Source organism: Dermacentor albipictus, chromosome 1, assembly GCF_038994185.2.
Source record: "Dermacentor albipictus isolate Rhodes 1998 colony chromosome 1, USDA_Dalb.pri_finalv2, whole genome shotgun sequence".
Taxonomy (NCBI): Eukaryota; Metazoa; Arthropoda; class Arachnida; order Ixodida; family Ixodidae; genus Dermacentor; species Dermacentor albipictus.
This window is the reverse complement of record NC_091821.1, coordinates 344915482-344941504: the sequence shown is the minus strand read 5'-3', so window position 1 is coordinate 344941504 and position 26023 is coordinate 344915482. Positions and strand designations below refer to the sequence as shown.

At 47.7% G+C, this 26023-nt stretch overlaps 2 protein-coding genes across 6 annotated transcripts in view; one reads left to right on the top strand and one right to left on the bottom strand.

Moving 5' to 3' along the window:
- Positions 1 to 9525, bottom strand: part of Pi3K59F (phosphatidylinositol 3-kinase 59F) — a 48802-nt gene extending 39277 nt beyond the window's left edge. Inside the window, exons 1-3 of one of the 4 annotated variants that reach the window (XM_065445849.1) lie at positions 9374 to 9424; positions 2268 to 2332; positions 278 to 466 (exon numbers count right to left, since the gene is read on the bottom strand). In XM_065445849.1, coding sequence (XP_065301921.1) covers positions 278 to 408 — 131 coding nt within the window. In that variant the 5' untranslated portion in view covers positions 409 to 466; positions 2268 to 2332; positions 9374 to 9424. Of the gene's footprint in view, positions 1 to 277; positions 467 to 2267; positions 2333 to 8574; positions 8711 to 8954; positions 9281 to 9373 lie in introns of those variants that run through there. The other 3 variants (XM_070531766.1, XM_065445817.1, XM_065445903.1) reach the window with 3 other exon arrangements.
- Amacr (Alpha-methylacyl-CoA racemase) lies at positions 8658 to 25942 on the top strand. 2 transcript variants are annotated; one of them, XM_065446034.1, is made up of 6 exons: positions 8658 to 8785; positions 10088 to 10226; positions 18339 to 18482; positions 19223 to 19383; positions 20937 to 21135; positions 21964 to 25942. In XM_065446034.1, exons 2-6 carry the CDS (start codon positions 10184 to 10186, stop codon positions 22368 to 22370), a joined length of 954 nt encoding a protein of 317 aa, XP_065302106.1. In that variant the 5' UTR covers positions 8658 to 8785; positions 10088 to 10183; the 3' UTR covers positions 22371 to 25942. The 2 variants fall into 2 exon arrangements, with proteins under 2 accessions (XP_065302106.1, XP_065302061.1); XM_065445989.1 differs by lacking the exon at positions 8658 to 8785 and adding an exon at positions 9652 to 10002.
- Positions 25943 to 26023: the final 81 nt, after the last annotated feature.

Here is a 26023-nt window from a genome sequence, read left to right as displayed (position 1 = left end):
TGAATGAACCACCCATGACACGCCTTTGGCATGATGCAGAGTCAGAGATAAACTACACATCTCTCTTTACAGGCAATATCCAGTCAGTACATGGCATGCTAGCCAGTAATGCCCACAGCTTCCACATAATGGATTTCCAAAGAAGTTTTTTCATTAATCAGGATGAAGAGAATAGAATAGAACTAGAAGGAACCCATGAACCTAATGGACAATCATGGGTTCTATTTCAATGGCAATGATGATGATAATGATGATAACCTTCCTCTCAAATGCTTACTTCCAGCGTGTTGTGAAGGGCTTGTATGAGGTCTGGACAGGTAGGGCCAGTGGTTTGCCACCAGAGAAGACCTGGCAGGAGACAACAAGATCTGACCGGTTCTCATCGTAGAGGCTTGAGTGCCTCAGCATAGGGTCACTGAGGAGGGCTTGATGGCTGGGCTTTTCTCTTGTGCCTTCAAGCGTACCCCTGCAAAAAATTAAGTGCAGGCATCGCCCCATAAATGATCCAAAACCTTAAAACAAGCTGTTTGGAAAAATTCTAAAGTGTCATTTCGCAATGTAAAGATGTGACAAGACAGTATGGGATGTTCCAACTTTCGTTCAACTTCAACTTCAATGTGGTGTCTAGAGGTTTAATAAAACCTTTGCATAGTTTTCAGCATGCATCACTGAGGCAGTAAGGGTCGGTGTTAAAATTACACATATGAATGTGGGTAGCCAGTGTGTGGAGGCAGCCATCTGTTACTTGCCTAATCACTGCACTGTTCATATAACCTAGCTTTCAACTTGCAGGTAAGGCTACAATTTTACAGTAACTGTAATTGGAAATTATTGTTTCCACATTAATGATACCTGGCAGAAAAAAAATTTTTGTCCATAGAGCAGTAGCACAGTGTTACTGTCAGGTGGACGACAATTTGTCCCTTCCTGCAACTTCCTCCACATTGCAGATTTCTGCAAGACTAATTTTCCACAAACAAGAAAGACCCTGTTAGCATTCTCAACATCCAATAATGAGCACGTCAATAAAGGTATAGCAAGCAAGCAAGCAAATACTACTACAACACTGAAAGAAACAACCAGGCAGGCACTCTCTGGGTGACAACAGAATGACTGAGTGCTGTAAGCAGCAGTTGTAAGCTAAGAAATTAGACGATAATGTTTACTTATTTGTCATGCTTTGGCTCAGGCCCAGCACAACATAAGAAATATTCGTGAGCCAATATACCTGCGGTCAGACCTACAACCATACAGCTTCAAGCCATGCATTCTAACCGCCGTGCCATTTCCCACTTTGCTCAAGCAAACAAATCATACTGGCAGTACAAAATCATCCTTGCACTTCAGAAAATGCCCTGAATGTAAAAAATTAGCAGTGTTGTGAAAGTCAAGTGTATACTTGTGCAAAGTAAAGATTGTGTGAGGGATACAAAAAGGAATCCTGCTTGGTTTTTGCAAGAATATATATTGGATATAATGTACATATTAAATTTTACATGGAAGTCAAAGGGTCATGTAGAAGGGTCATCTTGGAAAAGTCCTGGATATACTTGTGTAGTTTAACAAAAGACATCAAATTATCCACATTTGACACAAGGAAGATCTCCAAAGATGCATAGAACTATAGATAGTAGACAAATGAGAAGGAATGTATGTTTTGGATATGGTGTCCGTGATAAAGCACAAAGAATAAGTGTTAGGCTCCATATGACTATTTTTAGCACAGTGCGGCATCGAGCAGTTTTCAGGAGTTTTTCAGGTAGCACTGGAATTCTCTCGAACATTTCCAGGGTACTAGGAGGGGTGCTAAAAATCATGTGGGAGTCTCTCAACATATCAAAGTGTTGATAGCTTATAAGTAGACTCCAGTAATAGCTAAAGGCGAGGTAGCCAGAAAAGAGGCTACCGTGTGCATCTAAAACCATAGCCATTAAGTACTTTCTCTTATTCACGCGCCCAATTCTGATCATAGGAATTTCCAGACACAAATGGCTAATGGTAGCATGGTCATGCCATTACTGTTGGACTTAGTCACCCATCAATTCAAGTAATAGACCACCAAAGCAATAAAAGACTAGGGAGAGCGAATCCTTCATCTTGGAAATACAGCACCAATGCACGGCACCACAAGAATGGAAGGCAAAACACAGATGCAGTGCTTTTTTTTAATATGAAAGATAACCAACACACCCAATTATTACTTTGTTCAATGACTCCTTACAGAAATTGCATAAAATACTGCATACCATCCCCTCCCTCCCCCTTACCTCCTTGCATGAAAGCCGGTGGGAGGAAATTGAGAATATGGTGTGCAGACACTCAGGAATCTGCTCTGCAGTTTAAAAAGCAAGATAGCACCACCAATAGCTAAATTACCACCTAGAGAATACCATGATGACGCTGTATTTCACTGTATGCATAGCACTTTAAGAGCACTCATGCACTTTGATTAGTTCTTCAAGAGAGTGAAATGTACAGTAAACAAATCTGTCGTAGTGGGGTTAATTACTGAGCACAATTTCACAATGAACACAGCGTCTATTAATATAAAAAATAAAGCGCAAGCTGAAACTAATGACAAGCACAGGAAGTCACAATAATCCAGCTTTATCAATAGTGGTAGTAAAAGCAAACAGCTTATCTTGTACTCAGAAGTATGCGCAGGCACGAAATGCTATTTATTAAGTCGACCACAACATGTGTGTCATCAGCCATAATCTAAATCATGCCTACCAATCTGCTGCGAATTTCCCACATGAGTTGGTTTCAATGAAATCATCTCTGCACATACCACACAGCTTCATGAAATGGGACTTCAGTACATCTTTCCAGTTCTCTCGCACATAATATGCATATAGCCTAATGTAATATATATATATATATATATATATATATATATATATATTGTCGCGAAGCACTTTGAGCAGTAAGCGTTCGCGACTAGAACGTTGGAGCAGCGAGAGGTAGTGTAGCCGACCGAGCACCGAAACAAGGTTGTTCTTTCTCGTCGTCGTTGTCTCTCTCTTAGCCACAGCCCCACTGCTCCCTATTTTACAGTACAGTTATCTCCCCCGCGGAAAAGGAAGCCGTCCCGGTGACCTACGGGTAGGACAGCACAGGCGGATCATAGTAGGGCTTGAGACGCTGGGCATGCACAATTTCGCGTCCACGGCGGTGATGATCCAAAGGTAGCTCGAGGGGTTCCACAATATAGTTGACTGGAGACGTTTGTTTGATCACGCGGTATGGGCCCTGGTACTTCGACGCGAGTTTCGGTGACAGTCCAGTGGTAGAGGCTGGAACCCAAAGCCACACTAGCGAGCCAGGAGCATAGGATACAGGAGCATTGGAACTTTCTCGATGGTGCTTCTGGCGTTGCTGGTCTTCTGACGTAAATATACGGGAAAGCTTGCGACACTCTTCTGCGTGTGCAGCAGCTTCGAATAGGGTAGTTGTTTCCGTGGAGTCAGGGCGGTACGGAAGGATAGTATCCATTGTGGAAAAAGGTTCTCGTCCGTACAGGAGAAAGACAAACACAATCCAAGGGTCTTTCTTCTGCTCCAGAAGAATGTCCATGGCAGCAAGGGAAGACTCGGACAATGAGGCTTTCGGGAAGCTAGCCTCGTCTGTTAATGGCGAACGAGACAAGGCATCCGCATCCGAATGTTTTCGGCCAGAACGATACAGTACGCGAATGTCATACTCCTGCAGTCGAAGGGCCCATCGAGCAAGACGACCGGACGGTTCTTTTAAGGATGACAGCCAGCACAGCGAATGGTGATCAGTTATGACGTCAAACGGGCGGCCATAAAGATACGGACGGAATTTGGTTATGGCCCAAATTATAGCGAGGCATTCCTTTTCTGTGACAGAATAGTTCGATTCAGGTTTAGTGAGTGCACGACTGGCGAAGGCAACGACGTACTCATCGAAGCCAGGCTTTCTCTGAGCGAGAACGGCCCCAAGGCCAACGCCACTGGCATCCGTGTGTATTTCAGTTGGAGCGCTGGGGTCGAAATGGCGAAGGATAGGTGGTGACGTCAAGAGACGACGCAGCTTTGTGAAGGCGTTATCGCAATCCCGTGACCAGGTTGAAAGGTTGTGGCCACCATGAAGAAGCTGCGTTAAAGGTGCAATTATAGTGGCAAAATTGCGGATGAAACGGCGGAAGTATGACGCTAATCCAATGAAGCTGCGCAGTTCTTTCAAAGTCGTTGGTCGGGGAAACTGGGCAACAGCTTGTAGTTTCGCCGGATCAGGAAGTACACCTTCTTTCGACACGACATGGCCGAGGATGACCAGCTGCCGGGCAGCGAAGTGACACTTCTTCAAGTTAAGCTGGAGGCCAGCATCGGCGATGCACTTTAGGACGCGTTCAAGTCGAAGTAAGTGGGAAGGAAAGTCCGGTGAAAAGATAACGATGTCGTCCAGATAACACAGGCATATCTGCCATTTGAGGCCGCGCAAGATGTTGTCCATCATTCTTTCAAATGTGGCAGGCGCATTACACAGGCCAAATGGCATCACGGTGAATTCAAATAAACCGTCAGGTGTGATGAAGGCCGTTTTCGGACGGTCTGACTCAGCCACTGGCACTTGCCAGTACCCGGATCGTAAGTCTAAGGATGAGTAGAATTCAGCGCCTTGGAGGCAGTCTAGCGCGTCGTCAATACGTGGTAGCGGATAAACGTCCTTGCGTGTGATCTTATTAAGTCGCCGGTAGTCCACGCAAAAGCGAATTGTGCCATCTTTCTTTTTTACCAGCACTACAGGAGAAGCCCAGGGACTGTGCGAAGGTTGTATGACACCGCGTTGGAGCATGTCTGCAACTTGCTCAGCGATCACGCTACGCTCCGTGGCGGATACACGATACGGTCTGTGGCGTAAAGGCGCATGGTTGCCGGTGTCGATGTGATGGACAACAGTGGAAGTACGGCCTAAGCGAGATTGTTGTAGGTCGAATGACGTGCGAAAGCGGTCTAGAAGATGGACGATCTGGGCGTGCTGCGCTGGAGTGAGGTTGGGATCAATACTCTGGGAAAATGCTGGGTCACGCGGCGGCGTGGGAGGAGAAACTTGAAGGGCCAGAGCGTCAACCGGAGGAGAAGACGGGTCGTCAGGCACATCGTAAAGGAAGCTGGCTTCGATTTCGTCGGCATAACCAAGACACTCATTGTGGAGCAGCCTGGCAGGGCAAGGAAACAGGTTCGATACATAAAGTGCGCTCGAACCTTGTCGAATGGCAAGAAGGGCAAAAGGAAGCAAGAAAGGATGGCGGCGAGCAACAAGCTGAGACGGCGTGAAAAGAACTGTGGAGTTGGAAAACCCAACGCAGGAAACGGGTACAAGTGCGGCAGAGTATGGAGGAATCTCGGTGTCGGCGGTTACGAACACACGACTGGAAGTGTCATCAGTATCTTCAAAAACGTTGGTGCCGAATGGCGACAGCGCGAGTTCAGCACGGGCACAATCTATAACGGCATGATGAGAGGACAGAAAGTCCCATCCTAAAATCATGGCAGGGGAGCAGCGAGGTAGAACAACGAACTCAACATGGTATAAAGCGCCGCTTATAACAACACGCACGGTACACTTCCCTAAGGGTTCAATCGGCGCAGCGCTTGCTGTACGTAATGAAATGGCTGAATAAGTCGTCGCGACTTTTCTAAGGGTAAGACGAAGCTGGTCCGAAATTACTGATATTGCTGCTCCCGTGTCTACAAGCGCATGAACGGCAATGTCTTCTGCATAAACTTCAAGGATGTTCGCAGGAAATAAATGAGGTCTTGAGGAGTTCGCTGAGATCGCAGTTCTTGCCTCTGGAACTGCGGTCCTTAGTTTTCCTCTCGGATAGCTTCAGGACGACGGATAAGCGGCGACAGAGAACGCCGACGGGGAGACGGAGACCGACGGGTATTGAAGGGTCGGGAAAGAGGAGACGAGGCTTCGAAGGGCTGAGCGGCAGTAGCAGAACGGGACGGAGAGTCGAAACCGTTACTTTGTGCCCTCGGAGAATCCAAAGGATACCATCCACGCCGGCGGCAAAGCCGTGCTACATGCCCAGGTAGGCCACACGAATAACAGATAGGCCGATTGTCATGGGTGCGCCATGGATTAAGAACAGCGGGCGTAGACTGTCTGAAATATTGGCGAGGTGGGCGCGCGGGCTGCTGTGGCGGCCAGTAGCTGCTTGGGGGGGCAGGAGAATATGTTGCAGCTGCTTGCGGAGGTGAGGGAAAGGCGCTGGTAAGTCCGGATTGATTACCTGCAGAAGGAGGCCTTGGATTGGCGACAACGGCAGCGTACGTAAGTGGCACAGGCGTAGGAGGCGGTTGATGAGCAAGTGGTACTGCGTTAGCGACTTGTTCTTGTATCAGGTGACGGAGATCTGGAGACAAGCGCGGCTCTGAGGCTGGAGCGACAGGCAGAAGAGAGAGTTGGCGCGCCACTTCTTCTCGTACAAACTGCTTGATGCTGTCGAAAAGTTCTGAACTGCAAGGAGCCGAAGTGACGCCATCACTCAGAGCTGAAAGCGCGACGTCCGGAGCGGGAGCTCGGCGCGTAGAAAGCCGCTGTTTGCGCAGCTCCTCATAGCTCTGGCAAAGCGCTATGATGTCGTTGACCGTCTGAGGATTCCTTGCCAAGAGCATTTGGAAGGCGTCGTCTTCGATGCCTTTCAAGATGTTCTTGACCTTGCCATCTTCGGTCATATCAGGGTCTATACGCCGGCAGATGTCAACTACATCTTCAATGTAGCTCGTAAAGGTTTCGCCCTTTTGTTGGGCACGACAGCGAAGCTGTTGTTCAGCCCGAAGTTTGCGCACAGCAGGGCGACCGAATACTTCTTGAAGTGCCGTTCGGAATGCTGACCAGGTGGAAAAGTCAGCCTCATGGTTGCGGAACCAAAGATGGGCGACCCCGGAAAGGTAGAAAGGGACGTAGCCAAGCTTGTCAGCATCAGACCATTTGTTGTGGGCACTCACTCGGTTGTATGATGAGAGCCAGTCCTCTACGTCATGATCGTCAGTTCCATTGAATATGGGAGGATCCCGTTGGCGTGGCGCACCAGGACAGATGACTGGAGGCGGTGCCATGGGTGGCGCGGTAGGGCTAGTCTCCTCAGGCATGGGAGATGTGACAGGGATCGTTCGGCTTCGGAGTTCCAGGTTGGCAATAAGTCCAGCACTTTCCACCAAATGTCGCGAAGCACTTTGAGCAGTAAGCGTTCGCGACTAGAACGTTGGAGCAGCGAGAGGTAGTGTAGCCGACCGAGCACCGAAACAAGGTTGTTCTTTCTCGTCGTCGTTGTCTCTCTCTTAGCCACAGCCCCACTGCTCCCTATTTTACAGTACAATATATATATATATGCTTCCCTTACTCTTCCCCCTCTGATCAACAACATTCTTAGCCTTCGCAACAATACCGAATTTGATGATAAATATTTGTTCTACAATTCCTCTTCATGAACAGAAGAATTATTGCTCCCCAAGTGAATGCAATGTACTTCGTATACGGTAGGAATTTGCTGACACAACTGCTTGCAGCTTAACCTAACAGGTAGATCAAAGAATCAAGAAAGTAAAGGTCGATTCTTGGTATAACGAGTTGTGCAGAATGCACTTTGCTCTGCCCTGGTACTTTGTATCCAGTGAAAGGCACTGTTCAGTGAGAATGAAAGACTGGCAAGAAGAATGGGACCATGTATCACTAACACAGCTGTTGCTGCGCCATAAATGCATACAAAGCCAAAGACACTCAGCGAGAAAAACAGAGATCTGAGGTATGCACAGCTTACTTTCACGACTTACCATGCTAATCATGAAGAGAGTAAAAGCAAAACTGCTCAAAGCTTTTTTTATACAATGAATGTGCTAGACCAGATCTGACCATTAATATCTGTTGCTTGTTTTGTCATGACGTGCACAACATGGCAAAGCGATTGCACCTGTAGATCACATAAATGACCGATATTATGATTTACCTACATTGTGCAACTGTATGCAGAATACAGAGCATGCTTGTAAAACTTTTGGTCTTTTGCACTCATTTGCTATAATTAATGTTTATCAAACTGGCTTTTTTAAGCTTTTGTTGGTTTATTTTTACTGCCTTCATTATGAAATTGCTGATGTGTCCTGGTCGCTAATGGCTTTAAAAATGGGCAGTACCGTGGGTGCATTTTCTAAGAAAAGTAATAGACCCTCATCCCGTTCCAAACTACTCTACATTCTAGACAGCAATGCTATCCTTTGTTTCTTTGAGGTATCATTGAGAAACAGAAGAATGCCATAAACTACAAACAGCAGCGATGACAACTGCTATGTGAAACAAAACAAAATCGAACCAGGTATTGTTTACTCATATTGGCAAGTCAGGTTAGTCAGAAAGGCAGAAGTTTGCTCTTAGCTTTGAAACACAGCCGCTGTTGTATTTTTAATGATGCTTCAAGGACACTGCCAAGCAATAAGAAAAGAAGCTGCGCATTATGCCCTATGCACCGAAGCCACATGATGCTCATTGTCTAATAACTTATCAGGCTGGCACATCTGGATGCCCATTATTAAACCGACGTACCTAATCCACAACGAAGGTCTGAATGACTAGCGCACGCGCGTTAAGTCAACGTGCTTCGGTTATAACTGTGAATATGACAAAGAGCGGCATGCGTGCTTGCCACGCTCCGCAAACGACCATTCTTATCAAGTTTCCCTCCCCCAACAAAAGATAAACAGAACGGGAGGAGCAGCTATCAACAGACGCCCTCTAAGACTAGCATCCAGCGAAGGTGAGGCAAGACCGGCCTTTAAGCCAACGTTTCACTAGTTAGACCGTTTCACCAGTTAGAGCAACTGTACCGAAGCGAGAAAGATAACATTCGGAATAACTGTTGCAACTTGTAATTTCGAAAGCACCGGTTCGAAAAACGTTCACGAATATGCGAGCGCGAACTTTACGTAGACCGGCAGCACAGAATCGCAACAAGTGGCCCAGGCTTGCTGACAGTCGACACGGCCGTCAAGAGTGTGCAGCTGCGACAACGCACAAAAGAGAACAGCGAGACGCAGGTGTTGTGAAAGGCCTGTCATCAGCCTCGGCAGAGGATTGTCCGAACGCCGCGCTTTGAAACAAGCCTGATGTTTGCGCCACAATCGAAAAGGACTGCACAAAATGCTCGCACTTGTGTGACGTAGACGAAAACAGAGTGAAAGTTGACCGTCTACAAACGTTAATTGAAACGACCGCAATGAACAGCTGATAGCAGCTGGCTTCCAGCACACCCTTCGATAAACCCCCACCAGCACATGAAACCACACTACCCAGAACCAGCTTACGATCAAAGAGCGACTAAGCATAGTCATGCGCTTGTACTTACACTTTAATTTTAAAATTTGTGTCCAAGTCACAGCTGTAAATATGCCGAAAGGTCTGGAGCGACTCCGAATCGTCTGAGTACGCCGCCATGTTTTAGGATGCAGCCCCGCAGCAAGTATAAACACAGTTGCAATATACAATAAACAAGACAATAATACTCACTCATAAAACATAAAATATATATTTTGTGAAATTTGTTTTTGTATTTTGGCTTTATGTGATGATATCTGACACTATTATTTTGCTGCGGAGCTTTTGCCGTGAAGTAAACACGAAAGCGAAGCAGCCGACATTCAAGATGAGGAAACGAAACAGCCGGTGTGTTTGATAACCACCGTATCAACTGGGCGCAAATTTCGCTTTGAACGCACTTGTCAACGAACTGCGTTTGCATTACCGGACTGTGCGGAAAGGTCTGTTAAACCCGTGATAGGAGGTAAGAGGGTGCTTTCGCACAGCGAAAGCTATCAAGATACGTCGTACCGGCACGGCCTTTCTTCAAGTCATCAAGGAAGGTGTGTGATGGCTCTCAAAGGAATCCGAGTCCTCGAGATGGCAGGGCTGGCCCCGGCCCCTTTCTGCGGCATGGTGCTACGCGACTTTGGTGCTTCCGTTGTTCGAATTGACAGGGTAGGGTTTACTGGCACAAATGCGCACGATTTTACGCTCGTCGACAATTTTTTGTTATGTAACCTGCTTTCTGTTTTATTTTCAGCCGAAACCGCAGTTCGATGCAGATCGTCTGTGTAGGGGCAAGCAATCTATCGTGATCGACCTCAGGGAGAAGAAAGGGGTTGCTCTGCTGCAAAAGATGGCCAACAACTCTGACGTTCTACTTGAGTGCTACCGTCCAGGTAGTAATTGCGAAATTTTCTTGCCTGTGCGGATTATCTGCGATTGACCATCGAGCACTGAACATGCCTGCAGTCCTGCCTGCAGTCGTGTAATATTGGTTTAATCATGAGCTGCATGTTAAGCTTGCACGTGATGCTCTGACTCGATCCTCTGTGTCCGACGTGTGAGTGGGAAAATGAAGCCTGCACGTGCGATGTCGTGCGTTGCGAAAATCCTGCCTCACATGTACACCCGGGAGCAAAAGTGTACGTACCAGGGATTGCGCGATAAAGTTTATTTTCTCATCTGCCTATGAATGCAATTTGAAATTAAAGACTGCAGTTCAAACTTGGCATTGCGAAATTTCCAGTACACCCGTCAATTTCAGTTATGGATGTTAATGACGAAGAAGTTCAGTTTTTTCGGTGACCCTGTGGTCCGTATATTTTTGCTCACGAGTGTACGTACGCTTTGCGACCGCTGTGGCAGTTTGTGTCTGGACCTCTAGACTGCAGACGTCAGGAAGGCAGTTAGTTGACGGCGCATATTTCCCCTACCATATATCGTTTTGTGCCTGATGCGCCTTGTGAAGCTACGTAGCCCGCGATCTACCGCAAGCTGTACGTACGTAAAACCTTAAAACCGCGCACATGTCGATTGACAACAATTAAAGAAGGAAAAATTAAGTTAATATATGGGGTTTTACGTGCCAAAACCAGTACACGGGTGTTTTCGCATTTCGTCCCCATCGAAATGCAGCCGCCGTGGCCGGGATTCGATCCCGCGACCTCGTGCTTAGCAAGAAAGAAGGAAGTTGGTTGGTGTTGCGCAGCTTTTCCCGAAAACCGGCGCTTGAGCTGGAGAAGAAATCAAAACAGGCGCACGCTAGTTCGATGTCGTGCGGTGGAAGTATAAGCTAGTGTTATTTGCTTGCCTTTTAAGTGAATAAAATATTAATTTGTTGCAACTTATATAGCGAACGACGTATTTGCTAGTATTTATGTATTTATTTATTTACAGTACTGCCAGTCTCATATCGAGACTATAGCAGGTGGGCATATGATTATACATACAATGCTTGTTTTTTATACCGAATGGTAAGAACATCAAAACATGTAAATGGAAATACATCAAACAGGTTCAATGCACAATTTTACAACACTAATAATATGAATAACAAGAGCAACTCACATAAATAGTACTATTCAGGTTACATGTACGTAAAGACTATTACAATTTTATAAAAGCAAGGAAAGAAACAAAGGCGGTAAATGTTTAGCTGTAGTTCAGAAAATGGGAGTTCTGACGATTATATGTCCATAAGAACTATTTTTTCCTAACTACTTATTTCATCTTCTGATAACTTAACAAAATCAGACTGCGATACTGTGTTAGTTATAGATGCATCTAGGTTATTCCACTCGCGAACAACACGGGGGGAAAAGGAAGACTGAAAGGTATGGTTATTACAAAGGAAATCGTTTAGTGTACATGGAATGTGGGGAAACGCGTCCTTCGAACGATATGGCATTCCAAATGGGTGCTTTCCATGTTTCATTTGCTTGCGATAAAGAAGATGAAATGTTGGGAAAGCTAGGCTTTCTTGTTCGCAACATCGAAATAAACGACGTGAAATGTGCAGTCGACAGCAAAAAATGCACGGACCACGTACGCGAGAAAAAAGGGGGCGTTTACTCCTCCGAGGCGGGTGCACACGAGCATCCACCAATGGGCGCGCACTCTGGACCGACGTCATGCGCCGGACGGCCGGTGACTTCGCCGCTTCGGTCATCTGGGCGGGGCCTCCCCTTTTTTCTAAAGTTGTATCCGACTTATAGAGTTAACGTATAGAGAGAGAGAGCAAATTATAAATGAAAGGTAGGGAGGTTAACCGTAGAGCTACCGTACAAACTCCAAAGGGAGTCTCTATGCCAAACTATTATAGGGTGCCTCAACGCAACACCACCCCCCCCCCCACCCCCGCTTCGCTCCATGCAGAGTGGCGACTTTCTTTGAAGGGGTCGGTGCCGACAAAACCACTGCAAAAACAGTTTTCTCAACATGCTCCGCGCGTGCGTGGTTAGCAGCCTTCGCACGCCTTGCCAGCCGTGTTAATTGTGACTTTTGCTAAATGAATATTGTAAATTAAATATTCATTGGAAGTTGCACAGAAGTTCGCCTTGATTACTGGGCGAAGCAAACCGAGACCGGGCCCAGGTGTTCGTGTTGTCTTTCTCGCCTCGTCCTTGTTCAAATGTGCGCTGGAACTATGTTTCACAATGCTAATCATAACCAACTAGCCCAGCTGTCCATACTTAGCCCAGGTGGCATGTACTGTGTAAAGATCGCCCTATTACCCGCGGCCGATTGCCATTGCAATAAAGAAAGGCTGAAAAATGCGTTGGTGAAAGTTGTCTTTGTCGTTGACAGATCTGGTTCACAATCGCACATTATGAACCATTACAGTCTAGTGTTGCCAATATATCTTCTGAAGCGTGTCACTGAAGTGAGACGGAAAACTCACTAATTCACGCGCTATAACGGTGAAGTGGATTTTAAGAACGGGGTGTTTTGAAACACTCGAATATAAGCTACAGTGTGAAGTAAATCATTTACTTAGACCTTTCGTGTTGGTCTAAATCTGTCCGTGCAGGTGAAGGAAAACAGTGAATTTACCAGCAGGGCATAGAGGGCTTTAGCTTTGCGAATGTAATTAATATAGGGTGGGCAAATATTCGATGTTTCGAATACGAATAGTTTGGGTGTAATATATTACTCGTATTCGAAAATGCACTATTCATTTTTTTTTTTCGAACATCAAAACTAAACAAATATTTCGCGACAAGCGACTGTTAAAATCTGGCTATATACTGTTGTACACATGCTGAGCAAAGTATCGCAAATTATAATTATCGGAAGTAAAACAGCGACAAAGTTTTGAAGCAATGCAGAAACAAAACCGGTAATGTAAGCGTTGTTTTCGGTTTAACTCTCCTTGGGTTAGATCTTGTACACATACACAAATACCTAAGAATGCATGGACGTGCGAACTTCCATCGCCGTAGCGCAAGCACGTGCGCGTAATGCGGAGGTTGTGGGTTCGGCTCTCATCATCAGCAAGTTTTTTTCCCCTCCATTTCCCTACTTTGCACCCCCCTCCGTCCCAGTTCTGAGAGTGAGGAGGCAAGTGCCCCTCCTCCGGTAGATACGCCTATATGGCGAAGATTAAACAGAACAAGTGGCAGCCAAGGAACGCATCGTGTGTGTGCAGCGTGAACCATGTTCTGCTTTTTTTAAAACTGATTTGTAATCACCAGCTAAATCTCAGAGAAACAATGTATGTACATTAAATTTTACATTTTGTTAGTGCACGTCTTCATATACACCCAGGAATTCTGGACATTGCCCCTTCACCATTCTGTGGAACTTCACGGCCATGCACAATCGTGATTGAATGGGCAAATTCTTTGGAAATTTATATTTCGAAATATCGGCCGGGATCGAAAGAGTTTCAACTGACTGCGCTGAGAGAGTAGCCCTTTCTAACAACGTATGCATTTGAGGCACTTGTCCGAACATTCGTGGTGCGTTAAAGCCGTGATTTAGGATTTTTAAAGCCGCTTTAAAGGGATGCGCGGTGAAGCCACAGGACAGGAGCAAATCGTTTTGCACCCTCCCGGCGGAGGGCACATTGACTTGAAGAATCACCAAATTTAAACAGTAAAAAAATTTATTACAGCTGGCGTTGAACGTCGCCAACGTTGCGATCGTAATGTTCAACTACTGCTCTCTGCAACTGCCGCAGGCGGCGACACAAGCTTTGCCTGCGCCGTCGCGGCAGCAGTTTGCATCCCCATTCGTGTGCACCACAAGTGTATGCACAACTTAATAGCGTAATGTGCCAAGAACAAACACTGTTATCACGCATTTGTACCCTTGTTTATTTACGCCTGGCAACTGAAGGTGTAAATTATAAGAACTGGAGTGTCAACGAAGTGTTTCCTGCAAGAACACCCTGTATGTTGGGAAGGGAGTGTGCCTAAGGGTGTTTACATGAGCGCAAGAAACTGAAACACCCTTATTTCAGCCATGAGGGTATTCGAATTTTTTTTTAGTGTTTCGGACGTGAGACCGTAGTGTACTAGATTAGAGGTAGTGGGCCGTGGGAAGGCTCCGCGGTGAAGCAGTTTTCCCAGAAAAGTACAGGTGGCGCTTCTGCGCCTTTCACCTTAAAACCCCGCAAAGTAGCGCCACGCTTTGAAGAATGCCGCCTCCTCCTCGCGCGCTCTGGCCGAGACCGACGCCGCGTCGCTATTGTCATAATAGCATCACGTGCCCTCGCGCCGTGCTTCGGCGCCATTTTCGCTCGAGAAGCGTCTGTGGAGTGGCGAGCAGCGCATGTTGGCGCCGTTGCTACACTCGAGTGGTGTAGGCGGCGCCACGGTCGAGGAGGGGGCGTCTCCTCGCACGGCTCGAAAATCGCGTTTCAATTCGCTCCACCGTGTTCTCTAATATACAGAAGAGAGATAATGATGACAAAGAAACCGAGTTGCTTCGTTTTTTTTCTGTTTTTTTTTTCTTGCGAGGACACAGGTTCAAAAAGTTTCATTGGCACACGCAAGTCCAAGCACGCGCCGGTGACACGCCTATCGGAACCTGCACTGGAAAAAAACATTCAGCTTACACACAGGTTTATTTTTGCAGAGAGCGCTTTATTTACACATAAAAAATGGGCTCCACAGCGAAGCTGCAAACGGCAACTAGAACGATTACCCTTTGCGACGTAGGTTGAAATTATTCACGTGGCGGTATTCACATGCGCTTTACCTAATTATTACCTTTCGATGGCCTGCGACTTGGCTTGCGCCGCTACTTCTTGCACCTACAGAGAGTGAGCCAGAGATAAAAAAAATTCGTCTCGCCTCGTACGCACGCTGCTCTTCAGGAGTCCTCATTATACACGTGTCACAACATAAATCAATTGCTAGGCGGATTTTTCTTGCACGTACGAAAGTGTAGTTACGTCACTCCCAGCTTCGTATGCAACAGCCAGGCTGTCGTCGCCGCGGCAACTTGCTCAAGGGTAATCTTTACCGGGAAACGTATGCGGGGAGCGCTTCGTGCTGCTGTGTATACTCCAGGGTAGCGTATCGTACTGCTGCCGAGAAGTAGCCGCGCCTGCCTGTCGAAGCTCGACCGACGTTACTTATTGGGTAGCGTGGCGTTGTCGGCGGGCTGCAGGCATCCGGTAGACCATGGCGACCGAGCAAGGGCGAGAAGATTTCTAGTGCGAAACTTGCACGGTTTATTCAAAGGTAGATGAAAGAAAATGAGAAGAGCATGAAGTGAATAAAAGTACATTTCGGAGCCACTTAAATAGGCTCTCTACAATCGTGGCCGGGATCTTGCTTCCGTCGATGTCACGCGACCGGTACCGAAAGAGGGCCCCTCCTCCTCTGGTTATGCCGAGCCTGCTGAAAGGAAGAAGTTGTCCCGCCTCCTGGAATTGTAGACGCCTGTCCGCCTCTTCTGCGTGTTGCGGGTTCGTGGAAGTTCTCTTCTAGGTCCAATTCGGGAAAAGGGCCCCTCTAAACGCGCGCGCGCGCGCACGCACGCACGCACGCACGCACGCACAAAAGAGGCCTGTACACTGCGGGGCTTCCGGCAGACAGGCAGACAGGCAGACACTCGAAACAGTCATGGCGAATTAGGAAGTCACGCTTCATTTCGACGAGGTCTGGTGGAAAAAGGTCGGGTGAGAGAAAGTTCTCTGTGCGCGAGGTGCGAGACGCCAACCATCGCAGGAGAAGTCGCGCCTCATTTCGACGAAGCTGGTCGGATGAAATTCCTTTCGCCACATGGTGTCAGACGCCAACCCTAACAGTGCTTCGCATTGCATATAGGCGCAGGAGTGTCTTATCACCAATTATTCACGTGATTCGGACGCTTGTCTTAAGCTTGTTCTTTATTAAAACATATGCTGTTCTGTCTGTTGTATGTGTGATTCCAGAGAATGTATGCACTGTTCGCTTCATTTTGGTAAGTGCTTGTAGTCTCTGCTTTGCGGAGGTATAAGCCATAGATGATAGTTTTCTGTCGACGTTACGCCACGAAGAAATCCCGGGATGCTAACCATAGACAGCTTCGCTGTAAAACGGGACAAAAAGAGTCATGCAGCACCTGTTTCGCTTCTTCCGTGGTGTGCGAGAGTGGTTCTGATATTAACGTACACGTACGGCAAACATGCGTCCGGCAGACAACGTCGCCTTGTGTACTTCCGGAATCCATGAAGACAGTACTTTCGATTATGACAGCTTGAGACTGACCGTTAAAAGAGGCGTGAACGTAAGCAGCACCACCATCATAGCTGGAAAAATTGAGCAGCCCACTGCTCTGTCGATTGATACACATTCCACAAGTCAAACGGCATGTACTGCACGTCGATTGCCGGCCCATCCGTTTGAAGCTCATCAACTTGCAAGCAAGGTTTCTTAGACGAGCCACACAGTGCAGGTTCTGCGCACACCTCTTCTTTTTTTTTTGTAGGTCTTTTGCGTGCTGGCACCTTCGACAGGTAGTCGGTAACAATCGGCGATATAGTCGGTACAGCGTCCGGTGAAAGCCAGGACTTTCCACGTGGTATCCGCCCTACCTTTCCGTCAATGATGTGAACATAGTCTCGAAATACGTACTTTTCACACGCAGCGTCAGTCAGCTCCAGGGACTTATCAGCATGGTGAATGTTCCGATTCAAAACACAGCGCCTTTCGTCGTCCTCGGTGGCACCAAACAACTTCGACGCGTTCTTCACGCACTTCTGCAACCGGGAGCGAAGTAGTAGTTCCTCCGACGAGGCTTCGTCATGTCACCTCCTCTGTCAGAGAAAAAAAAAATGCACACGAAATAATAAATGCGCGCACAAAACACAGAATAACACAAATATGTGGACGAGTGCACGCGACAGGCACGGCGGGCCCCAGGGGAAGTAAGGTCCCTCTATAATTTTTGAGGAACATTAAAGGGACACTAAAGTGAAAAATTAGTTCTTCTGCATCAGTAAATTACCGTTCTACAACACCAAAAACACCACTCTTACAACGGTAAGATGTTTGGTAAGCCAGAAAAAGCGCAAGAACGAAATACGGGTGGCGACGCCTACTTAAGTTCCCGCACCTGGAGGCTGTGACGTCTTGGATTTTGATGGCATTTTCTAGGGCCTACTAATTATAGATAACTGCACAGATTGACTACATTGTGTTCTAAAGGAACGAAGTATTAAACATGGCAAGTTTCGGGAACCTTTATTCAGCCAACGCGGCCCAAACGCGAAAACATACTTTGGGATCCCTGACGTCACGCTGACGTACCGGCGCTGGAGTTTCAGCGCGAAATTCAAATACTGATACTTGGACCTTCATTTTCTCATCTAATATTCGAACTATCGTTTTGAAATGACTGCCTGCAGGGTTCTGAAACAATGCTTTATTAGTCTAAACTGATTTATTGTTTCCCTTTAGTGTCCCTTTAAGGTGAAAGGCCCCATAGCGCCGTCTCGCGGCCGCAAAGATTTTCCGGGTTTCTTGCTCTGCGCGCGCGCATTGCCCTTACTCTGGTACACTATAGGGAGATACCATGTTGGCAGACGAGGCAAAATGGCGAACACCCGTGGTTGTTCGTAGCCATGTTCGTAGCCCATTAGTGACTTGAGCTCGCTTTTAGTCAACCCTGAATAAACCTGACACGAGCGCCCGGGTTTCCAGCACGCTACTCCGCCACCGCCCCTCTCTTTTACTGCGTGTGATTTATTTGTAACATGCCCCTAAAGCACGTCACAATAGTGAAAGCACAAAATGCAGCCATACTTTAGATGTCGTAGCGTATGACACCTCTTTGTTTCTGCGCATGCTATTGCACGGAAAGAAGCAAACTTACACTCGCAGAGTTGATTAATTTGTTCGTGCGCTTTTACGCCCCAAAACAACACTGCGCCTTGGTGGAGGGCACCGCGGGTCAACTTGCGCTCAAGTATAAGTACACGACCGCTTGGTGCCACCTTTGAGCAGGACTTGAAGTGCGCGATGAGGGCCTATATGCGGTGACACCGCCCCCTGCCGCCCCCTCAACTTTTGCAGGTGTGATGGAGCGCATGGGTATCGGGCCCGACGTGCTCCTGCAGTCCAACCCACGGCTGGTGTACGCGCGCCTCACGGGGTTCGGTCAGACGGGGCCCTTCTCCGCCATGGCCGGCCACGACATCAACTACGTCGCTCTTTCCGGTAGGCGTCCCATCACACGTCTCTGTATACATACCCTTACGCTATATTGTAGCCGAACACGTGAGAATCGAATCCTGAAACGTTCTCTCGATAGACTTGCATGTACAATGAGACAATTGGCAACAGTTGTTACCCGAAGTACGTACCTACGTCACTACATACCTTGTGGAGTGTATTACAACTTTTATATCACTGACAGCATGCGTAATACTTTCAAAAAAAAAAATTCTTATTCGTGCATTTAAAAGAGTTAAATTAGAAAAGAAGTAAAGTTTGTATTTCAATGACGTGATCATGGTGTATAAAGACTCGTAGGCTTGACGATCGCCGCCGCAGAGAGAGAGAGAGTCCGCGCGCTCTACTTTCAAGTATATCAAGATTATTAAGGAGCACGATTTTGTATGGATGCCTTTTCCGATGCTGTTCCTTTTCGCGCTTCGTGAATGGTCGGAGCGACTACAAAGGTCGAAGGTCGACTACATGGTCGAAGGCATTGCTACAAAATCGCAGCCCTAATCTCTTGCAGTGGTTTCTACCCTATACATTCGCAAGCATAATGAAATGCGTTTCGAATTAGAGTCTCTCGCTTGTACCGCTACTGGAGTGAGTGTTATAGCCACTGGTACAGTGAGGACCCATTGTGTCGCATGGTGTTTATAATGTACACATGCAAAGTAAACGCTTAATTCGACTCGGCATGTTGCCGACGAAGGCTGAGTGTGTGTGTCCTTGGCGCGCAGGCGTGCTGTCCATGCTGGGCGCGTACGGCCAGAAGCCGCAGCCGCCGGTGAACCTGATAGCGGACTTCGCCGGCGGCGGCCTGCTGTGCGCGCTGGGCATCTGCATGGCGCTCCTCGAGCGGGAGCGCTCCGGCAAGGGACAGGTCATCGACGCGAGCATGGCCAGTGGTGCACTCTCTCATTCTTCGCTACATAGGCGCCACGCACCAACTTGGGAGTGCGGCGCGCGGTTACGCGTTGTTTCGTGCCGCGAGTTGTCTTTTCACTTGTTTCAACGTTAACTCATTACGCGTGGATGCTTTCTCGCGCCATTCGCCTCTATATACCGCGCATGCGTAGAGCGACAAGTAGAATAGGGGGCGCCTCCGTTCGTGTCGCTAGCGATAACGGAATATTTTCGCTTCCAAGTAGTTCGATAAATTGGTTCGGTGAGTTGGCTTATAATGCTTAAGAAAAAATACTACGCAAAAAAGAAAACACCAGAGGGTTCGTGTTGATACACTCTCGTGCTTGTCTGTTTTTCTTCTTTTTTTTCTTTTTTTACGCACTATATTCTTTCTCCGTTAGTCCGAATGCACGGACACGGAAAAGCTGAGGCAACGCGAGTACAGAGAAGTACAAGCTAAATCAGTTTAAACTTTTGTTTTAAAGAAAGCGCTTTCTGGCAGTGCTTTCTGTACTTAAGTTATGAAGGAAGCATGCATGAAACAAAAACTGCTGAAGAAAGGTCTCCACATTTAAGTTGCGAACCCTAACCCTCTAGCCTAAACTAATACCTGACCTAGCCTCATGAAATTCCCCCCAATCGTCTCGTGCAACAGATGGTGCACACCGCTCGTACCTGCGCACAAATCGGTGTCTGCAAACACTGCTACCGTGCGGTCGTGTCGGGTTGACTATATATATGGAGATGAACTATTTAGAGAAATGACGTACTACATAGATTACATTGCTATAGTTTCTAGTACAGATAACACTGACCGGATTCAGCAAAGTGGGCCGTGTATATATGTTCTGGGTAATAAATCCCCGAAGGAAAGTAATGTGCAAAAAACTCTTTTTCAAAAAGGTTCAACTTCCTTGCAGAGAAAAACAAGTGACGGATGGCTCGGAGAAAAGCGCTGACAAGTTGTTTTTTATCCTCAACAAAGCGACAGGACGAGTACAACATATGTAAAATAAATGCTATCGCATTTAGTATTCCACCTAACAGCTATTTCCTCCCGCCGTGGTTGCTCAGTGGCTATGGTGTTGGGCTGCTGAGCACGAGGTCGCGGGATCGAATCCCGGCCACGGCGGCTGCATTTCGATGGGGGCGAAATGCGAAAACGCCCGTGTGCTTAGATTTAGGTGCACGTTAAAGAACCCCAGGTGGTCGAAATTTCCGGAGTCCTCCACTACGGCGTGCCTCATAATCAGAAAGTGGTTTTGGCACGTTAAACCCCATAATTTAATTAATTTTAATTTTTTAATAGCTATTTCCGTACTGTGGTATCGGGTTGATTGCGGAGGGAAACTAGTATTTCGACAATGGGCCCACGTCCTACGTAGGCTACGTTGGTGCAGTTTTCGAGTACAGGTAGCTAGGCATGCATGGTTCAAGAAAGTGGGCGGGGCACGCGAAAAAGAAAAAAAGCAGCTGTCGCATGTTAAAACGCAGCAGCTATTGCACGAGTCTATGCGGTGTTGACGCACGGATGTGGCGCGCTTGCAGACTGAGGGCAGCGCGTACGTGAGCAGCTTCCTGTGGCGGACGCGCAGCTCCAAGATGGCGCTGCCCATCTGGATCGACGACCGCGGAGGAAACATCTTGGATGGCGGGGCGCATTTCTACAACGTGTACGAGACCAAGGACGGCAAGTACATGTCGGTGGGAGCGCTCGAGCCACACTTCTACAAGATACTCGTGGAAGGTGAGTGGCGCAAGAAAATGTACGAAATCTTGGCCATGTTTTCTCGCGTCTTGTCTTGTCTACCAAACACTGTGTTTGCGTCTGCTGCCGCTTTTTTCTTCGTTTTTTTTTTCTTATACTTTGGCTGTAACTGAGTGTGAACAGAAGTTGCTTTATGCGGAACATCAAAAAATAAAGAAACAAAGTCATATATCTATAAGCCTTTGTTGTTTTTGCTGATACTTAGCAAGGCGGACATTAGCACCAAGAAAATCTTCAACGATAATTTAAAATCATTCAGATATGCTAATTTAACTTAACAACTTTAGGTCACACGTTGTAACTGCGAAATTGCAGCCGATATGAGGAGTAAGGAAATCATGTCTGGCTAGCAGAAATAATGAGACTAGCGCCACTTTCCACACATACGCGACTTTAAAATGTGTTACGAAATACCTGTGGCGTCCCAGTTAAGTTTCCCATAACTGTGCTTCTAACAGCCCTGTCTCCCGCATAGATTAGTTAGAGAGAGAGAGAGAGAGAGAGAGAGAGAGAGAGAGAGAGGAGGAATGTGCATGATCCATGAGTCCATTTGAGCAAGTCTGCTGGCCGGTTGGGATAAAGACCCACGCGGCACAGATGACGTGGACGAATGGCTTGAAAGTCTGGTGCATGCCCGCGGAAAGGTGATGCAGGTCTGTCTCCCGCTCTCGCACAGGACAGGGCGGGAACAGTCAAGCTGTACGTCCGCTTGCCGCAGAAGGAGTGACAGGCATTCGCTTTGTTTCTTACAGCGCGCGCGCTGCATGCGTGTGCGCGTACACACAACGCGCGCTCTATCGCGCGCAGGTCTGGGCCTGGACCCGGAGGAGGTGCCGCAGTTCTCCGAGTGGGACAAGTGCAAGGAGGCGTTCGCCAAGTCATTCAAAACGAAGACGCAGGCCGAGTGGTGCGCCGTGTTCGACCTCACGGACGGCTGCGTGGTGCCCGTGCTGGACCACGAGCGCGCCTGCGAGCACCCGCACAACGCGCACCGGCGGGCCTTCGTGGAGTGCAAGGACGGCCCGCCGGCTCCCCGTCCGGCGCCCGTGCTGTCGCGGACGCCCGCCGAGCCGGACATGGAGGAGCCGCTGCCCGGCGAGCACACCAGGCAGATCCTCAAGGAAATCGTCGGACTGAGCGACGCCGAGGTGCAGGGCCTGATAGACGAACAAGTGGTCGCGGCACCCTCCTACGCGCTCAAGTCCAAGATGTAGCTAACGCGATAATATACTATATGCACGCGGGGGCTTTTGTGAGGTGGGCGTCGTGCCTGGGGCTTCCGGTGTGTGGCTGCGAAGCTCCTTGAGAAATGTATCGTATGGTGTCGATCGACCCTGCATGATCGACACTGAAATGCGCATGCTGTATACATTCCTCTCTTTCGAGCTGGGTTTTCGCCTGCGCGTCCACTTCGCTACAGCCGCAGAGTAGGCGGCTGATAACGTGAGGCTTTTGTGAGAGGTCCGCCTTATGTTTTTTACAGCGACGTGCGCTTTATACTCTCAAAATCGAAAAGAGATTTTGCGCTTACCACTGCACTGACCCTGCTCAAAAATTTTGCAGCAAGATCCCATTTTATGGCTGGGATCTTTCAAAATAACGCCTAGCACTGTTACTTGCCTAATTTCTCAAGAAAAGAAATTGCGAATTTGCCTTCGTCTAGGTTGTCCACATCGAATGCCCCAGCAATTAAAGGAAACCAATCTAGAAGGTCATGCTTCGCCGTACTGCGAACGGCGAAACTGACATAGCTGACATTTTTTAAACATCGCCCACTGCGAGGGGCGCAGACGAAGGCGATTTCGCATTTTTTTCTTCTTGACTATCAAGTTAGTCAAGTAACAGTGCAAAGTTAGGTGACGCCAACGGGCGGCGAGCGCCGCTCCTCTGATTCTTGTCTTGCCCAGGTGGCGCTGCTGTCCGTAGCGCGATGAAGAACGACTGAGGAATATGGAAGAAAGTAAATGGGCTGGGAGAGTGTTGAGGTGTCTGTACAGGAAAAACATTGATTCACAATGGAGGAAAAGAGCTAGGAAGCTTACCAGCAAGTATGCGGCCTGTAGGGTGAGCAACAAAGAACGTCAAGCGGAAAGTCAGAGAGGCTGAAATAATCTCATGGGTGGCTGCAATGGAAAAGAAACCTGCCATGAGTAACTACTTAAGAGAAAAAAAAAACGAAATAAGGAAAGAAGCAATTTATGATAACTCAAAGGGAAGCTCATTACATTTCGAAGCGAGGTCGGGATGCCTTAGAACACGCACCTATAAAGCGAGATACAAGAAGGAAGAATAAGCGTGTGCTTGGGCTGCGGTAAAGCTAGGGAAACGACGGAGTATGTTTTATTAGAATGTGAAGACGTCTACCCAGCGGTCGATTTAGGCACCACTAGCCTCCTTGAAGCCCTTGGGTTCAGCGAGAGCAGGGGTAAAGTAAACATGTCCGCAACATAGATTAGTAAGAGGCGATTGGAAAATTGGTGGAAGCAGGGAAACGACAAAAAACGGAGTCGTACAAAAGCAAAGTTCACAATAGGGGGTCTGAAATTTTGGTTATGGGAGTTCATCGTGTCTTTTTTTTTTTTTTCTTTTAACCTAGGTAGGACATTAGACAGTGTAATAGCAAGCGCTTGGTGGTGCAAACCACTGCCCCGTTCCAAAGGGGACGCTTACAACATCCATCCATCCATCTTCGATGCGCGGAGCGCCCACCGCGCTGGGCCGTGCTGGCCGCGGGCAGCGATTAGCAATTTCTCTGCGATTTGCGTTGAGACGTGTATTGTGTATAAGACGTGTATAAGTATTGAGACGCGTTTCCTTGCCGATAAGTTAAAAAAGCGAGTGAGGACTTAGATGCGTATACTGAATAAAGTTCTACGTGCAGTATCAGCTCTTGAGAGCGATTGATTATGGCACCGCACTCGATAGGGAGGAAACTCGTTATTTTCATACGATGTCTGAGCTCACGACGGCCAGCTCAAACTAATGAAGGAGACAGCAGAAGCAGTCACGAACCTCAGCAATCAAATCCAGGTTGCCAAAACTACTTTTATTGCGCATTGTGTTCAGGAAATGGGATTTCTTCTCAATACAAATCAGAGAAATTGCACATAACTGAAACTAAAAGTCACTGATAAAAAAAAAGGTTTGTAGCAAGTTTCTCAAGGCACAATTTAGAGCACTCAACGCAGTTATAGAATTTTCATTCGCTCCCGCGTTTCGTCCCGTTTCGTGTTCTGAGACTTGCGTAGAAATGGAGCCATGTAAGCACATAGAACGTCACGATTCTATTCGTAAGTGCTGTTTATTTTATTTTTTTTTTGTTCAGGGCAGCCAACGAGGCTCAACCTTGTAAGCTGGAGAAAAGATACCAGATCCATAAAGCTGTCGCTTCTTACTTGCTCCGCATTGAAGCAATGGGTGAAATTGTTATCCATTGATGTCGCCAGTGCACTCAGCTGATCTGACAGATATAAGAGTCCTCCCCTGTTGACAGCAGTGGGGAGGACTGCTTTCTTGGAGAGGTGCGATGGAGCACTTGGGTAGATTTATGGCACTGCGTCGTTTGTAAGCACTGGCCGATCACGGGGAATCTTGACCGTTTCGCCGTTGCCCACGTGCGTGAATGCCGCACATTCTATTGTTCGTGGAAGTGAAGCTCATAGGGGGCTGATTTCTCGTCGAGGAATTTGTCAGCCCGGGGGGCAGGCCGCCGCCACGTTTCAGAACGTTCGGGTTCCTTTGGCACAGAAAACAAAGTGACACACCTCCCGTCTTCCTTGACTATACGTAACCGGGCGTGCAGCGAGGCGCAAAGTAGTGCGTTTGCTTCGCTTTCTTTACGCGAGGATCCATTTGACTGGAACAGGGCACGGAACCCAAGCCTACATGCTAACGAGCAATATTGCACCACAAGGAAAACACCGCGAAAATCACATGCACGCAACGTCAAACCGAGAAGACGACAATCGCACGTGCTGATGCACAGATAGCGGGCGAGGCGCTAGGAGACAGATTGAAATGCTGACCACAGCGCCACCACGGCCGCTGTGGTGGCAAACGTTACTAGATGGCGGCATGAATCGAAGGAGCGCGCCAACGACCGCATAGGACGGTCGTTGGCGCCACCTCTGCTTCTAGCCACCATAGCCAAGTGTTACTTATTAAACGATTCAGACCGTAAAATGCGACCTAGCTGCAAAATTTGAGCAGCAACAGAGCAGCTGCATCAAGCGCATTTTTTTGTTATGAGAAAGGCGCACGTCCCCGTAGATACATTTGTTCTGTACAGCCCATGAATAAGCCTAACACAATAGCTGATTTTCAAAAGGATGGTGGTCATGACGTTTTCCCGGCTCCTGCTTCTTCTGGCGCGTTTGCATTTAGAATAAGCATAAATCTTTCGAGATCCGCTTCCGTTACTCAGAAGGTGACGTCGCATAGAGCGTGGATTAGGACACCACCTCTACACCCGGTGAGGCCACATTGTTCTCTCCCCCCTTCTCCACGAGTGTTGTTACCCGGGTGTCCTCCTTCAGTACCCTTCTTCCTATGCGGTAAAGATGGTGGTATTGTTTGCTCATTCCAAAACAGGAGCACACAGCAGCCAGAAAACAGCACAGCGAAAAGGCCCATGCCTTGCAGCTGCTTTTCTGGTGACTCTACCTGCAATTCTCGCGGCGCATCCTCTGTAGTCCAGCGCGGATGGAAATACGCCATAGAAGTCGTCACATGGCGGACGCGGCGACATAGGAATTGTCTCTCCGTATAGTATATATGTCGATCCTCGTGTAAACAGAATACCAATTGTTATCGCGCATGCGCAGCGGTAGATTACGGTGCTTGGTATAGTTAAGGGCATACCATATTT

What these genes read in the sequence shown, in the direction of transcription:
- Amacr (XM_065445989.1), top strand. Translation starts at nt 9,895, where the DNA reads ATGGCTCTCAAAGGAATCCGAGTCCTCGAGATGGCAGGGCTGGCCCCG. An exon ending in CCGTTGTTCGAATTGACAGG is followed by an intron (nt 10,003 to 10,087) that starts GTAGGGTTTACT and finishes TTTTATTTTCAG; the next exon opens with CCGAAACCGCAGTTCGATGC. An exon ending in CTACAAGATACTCGTGGAAG is followed by an intron (nt 21,136 to 21,963) that starts GTGAGTGGCGCA and finishes TATCGCGCGCAG; the next exon opens with GTCTGGGCCTGGACCCGGAG.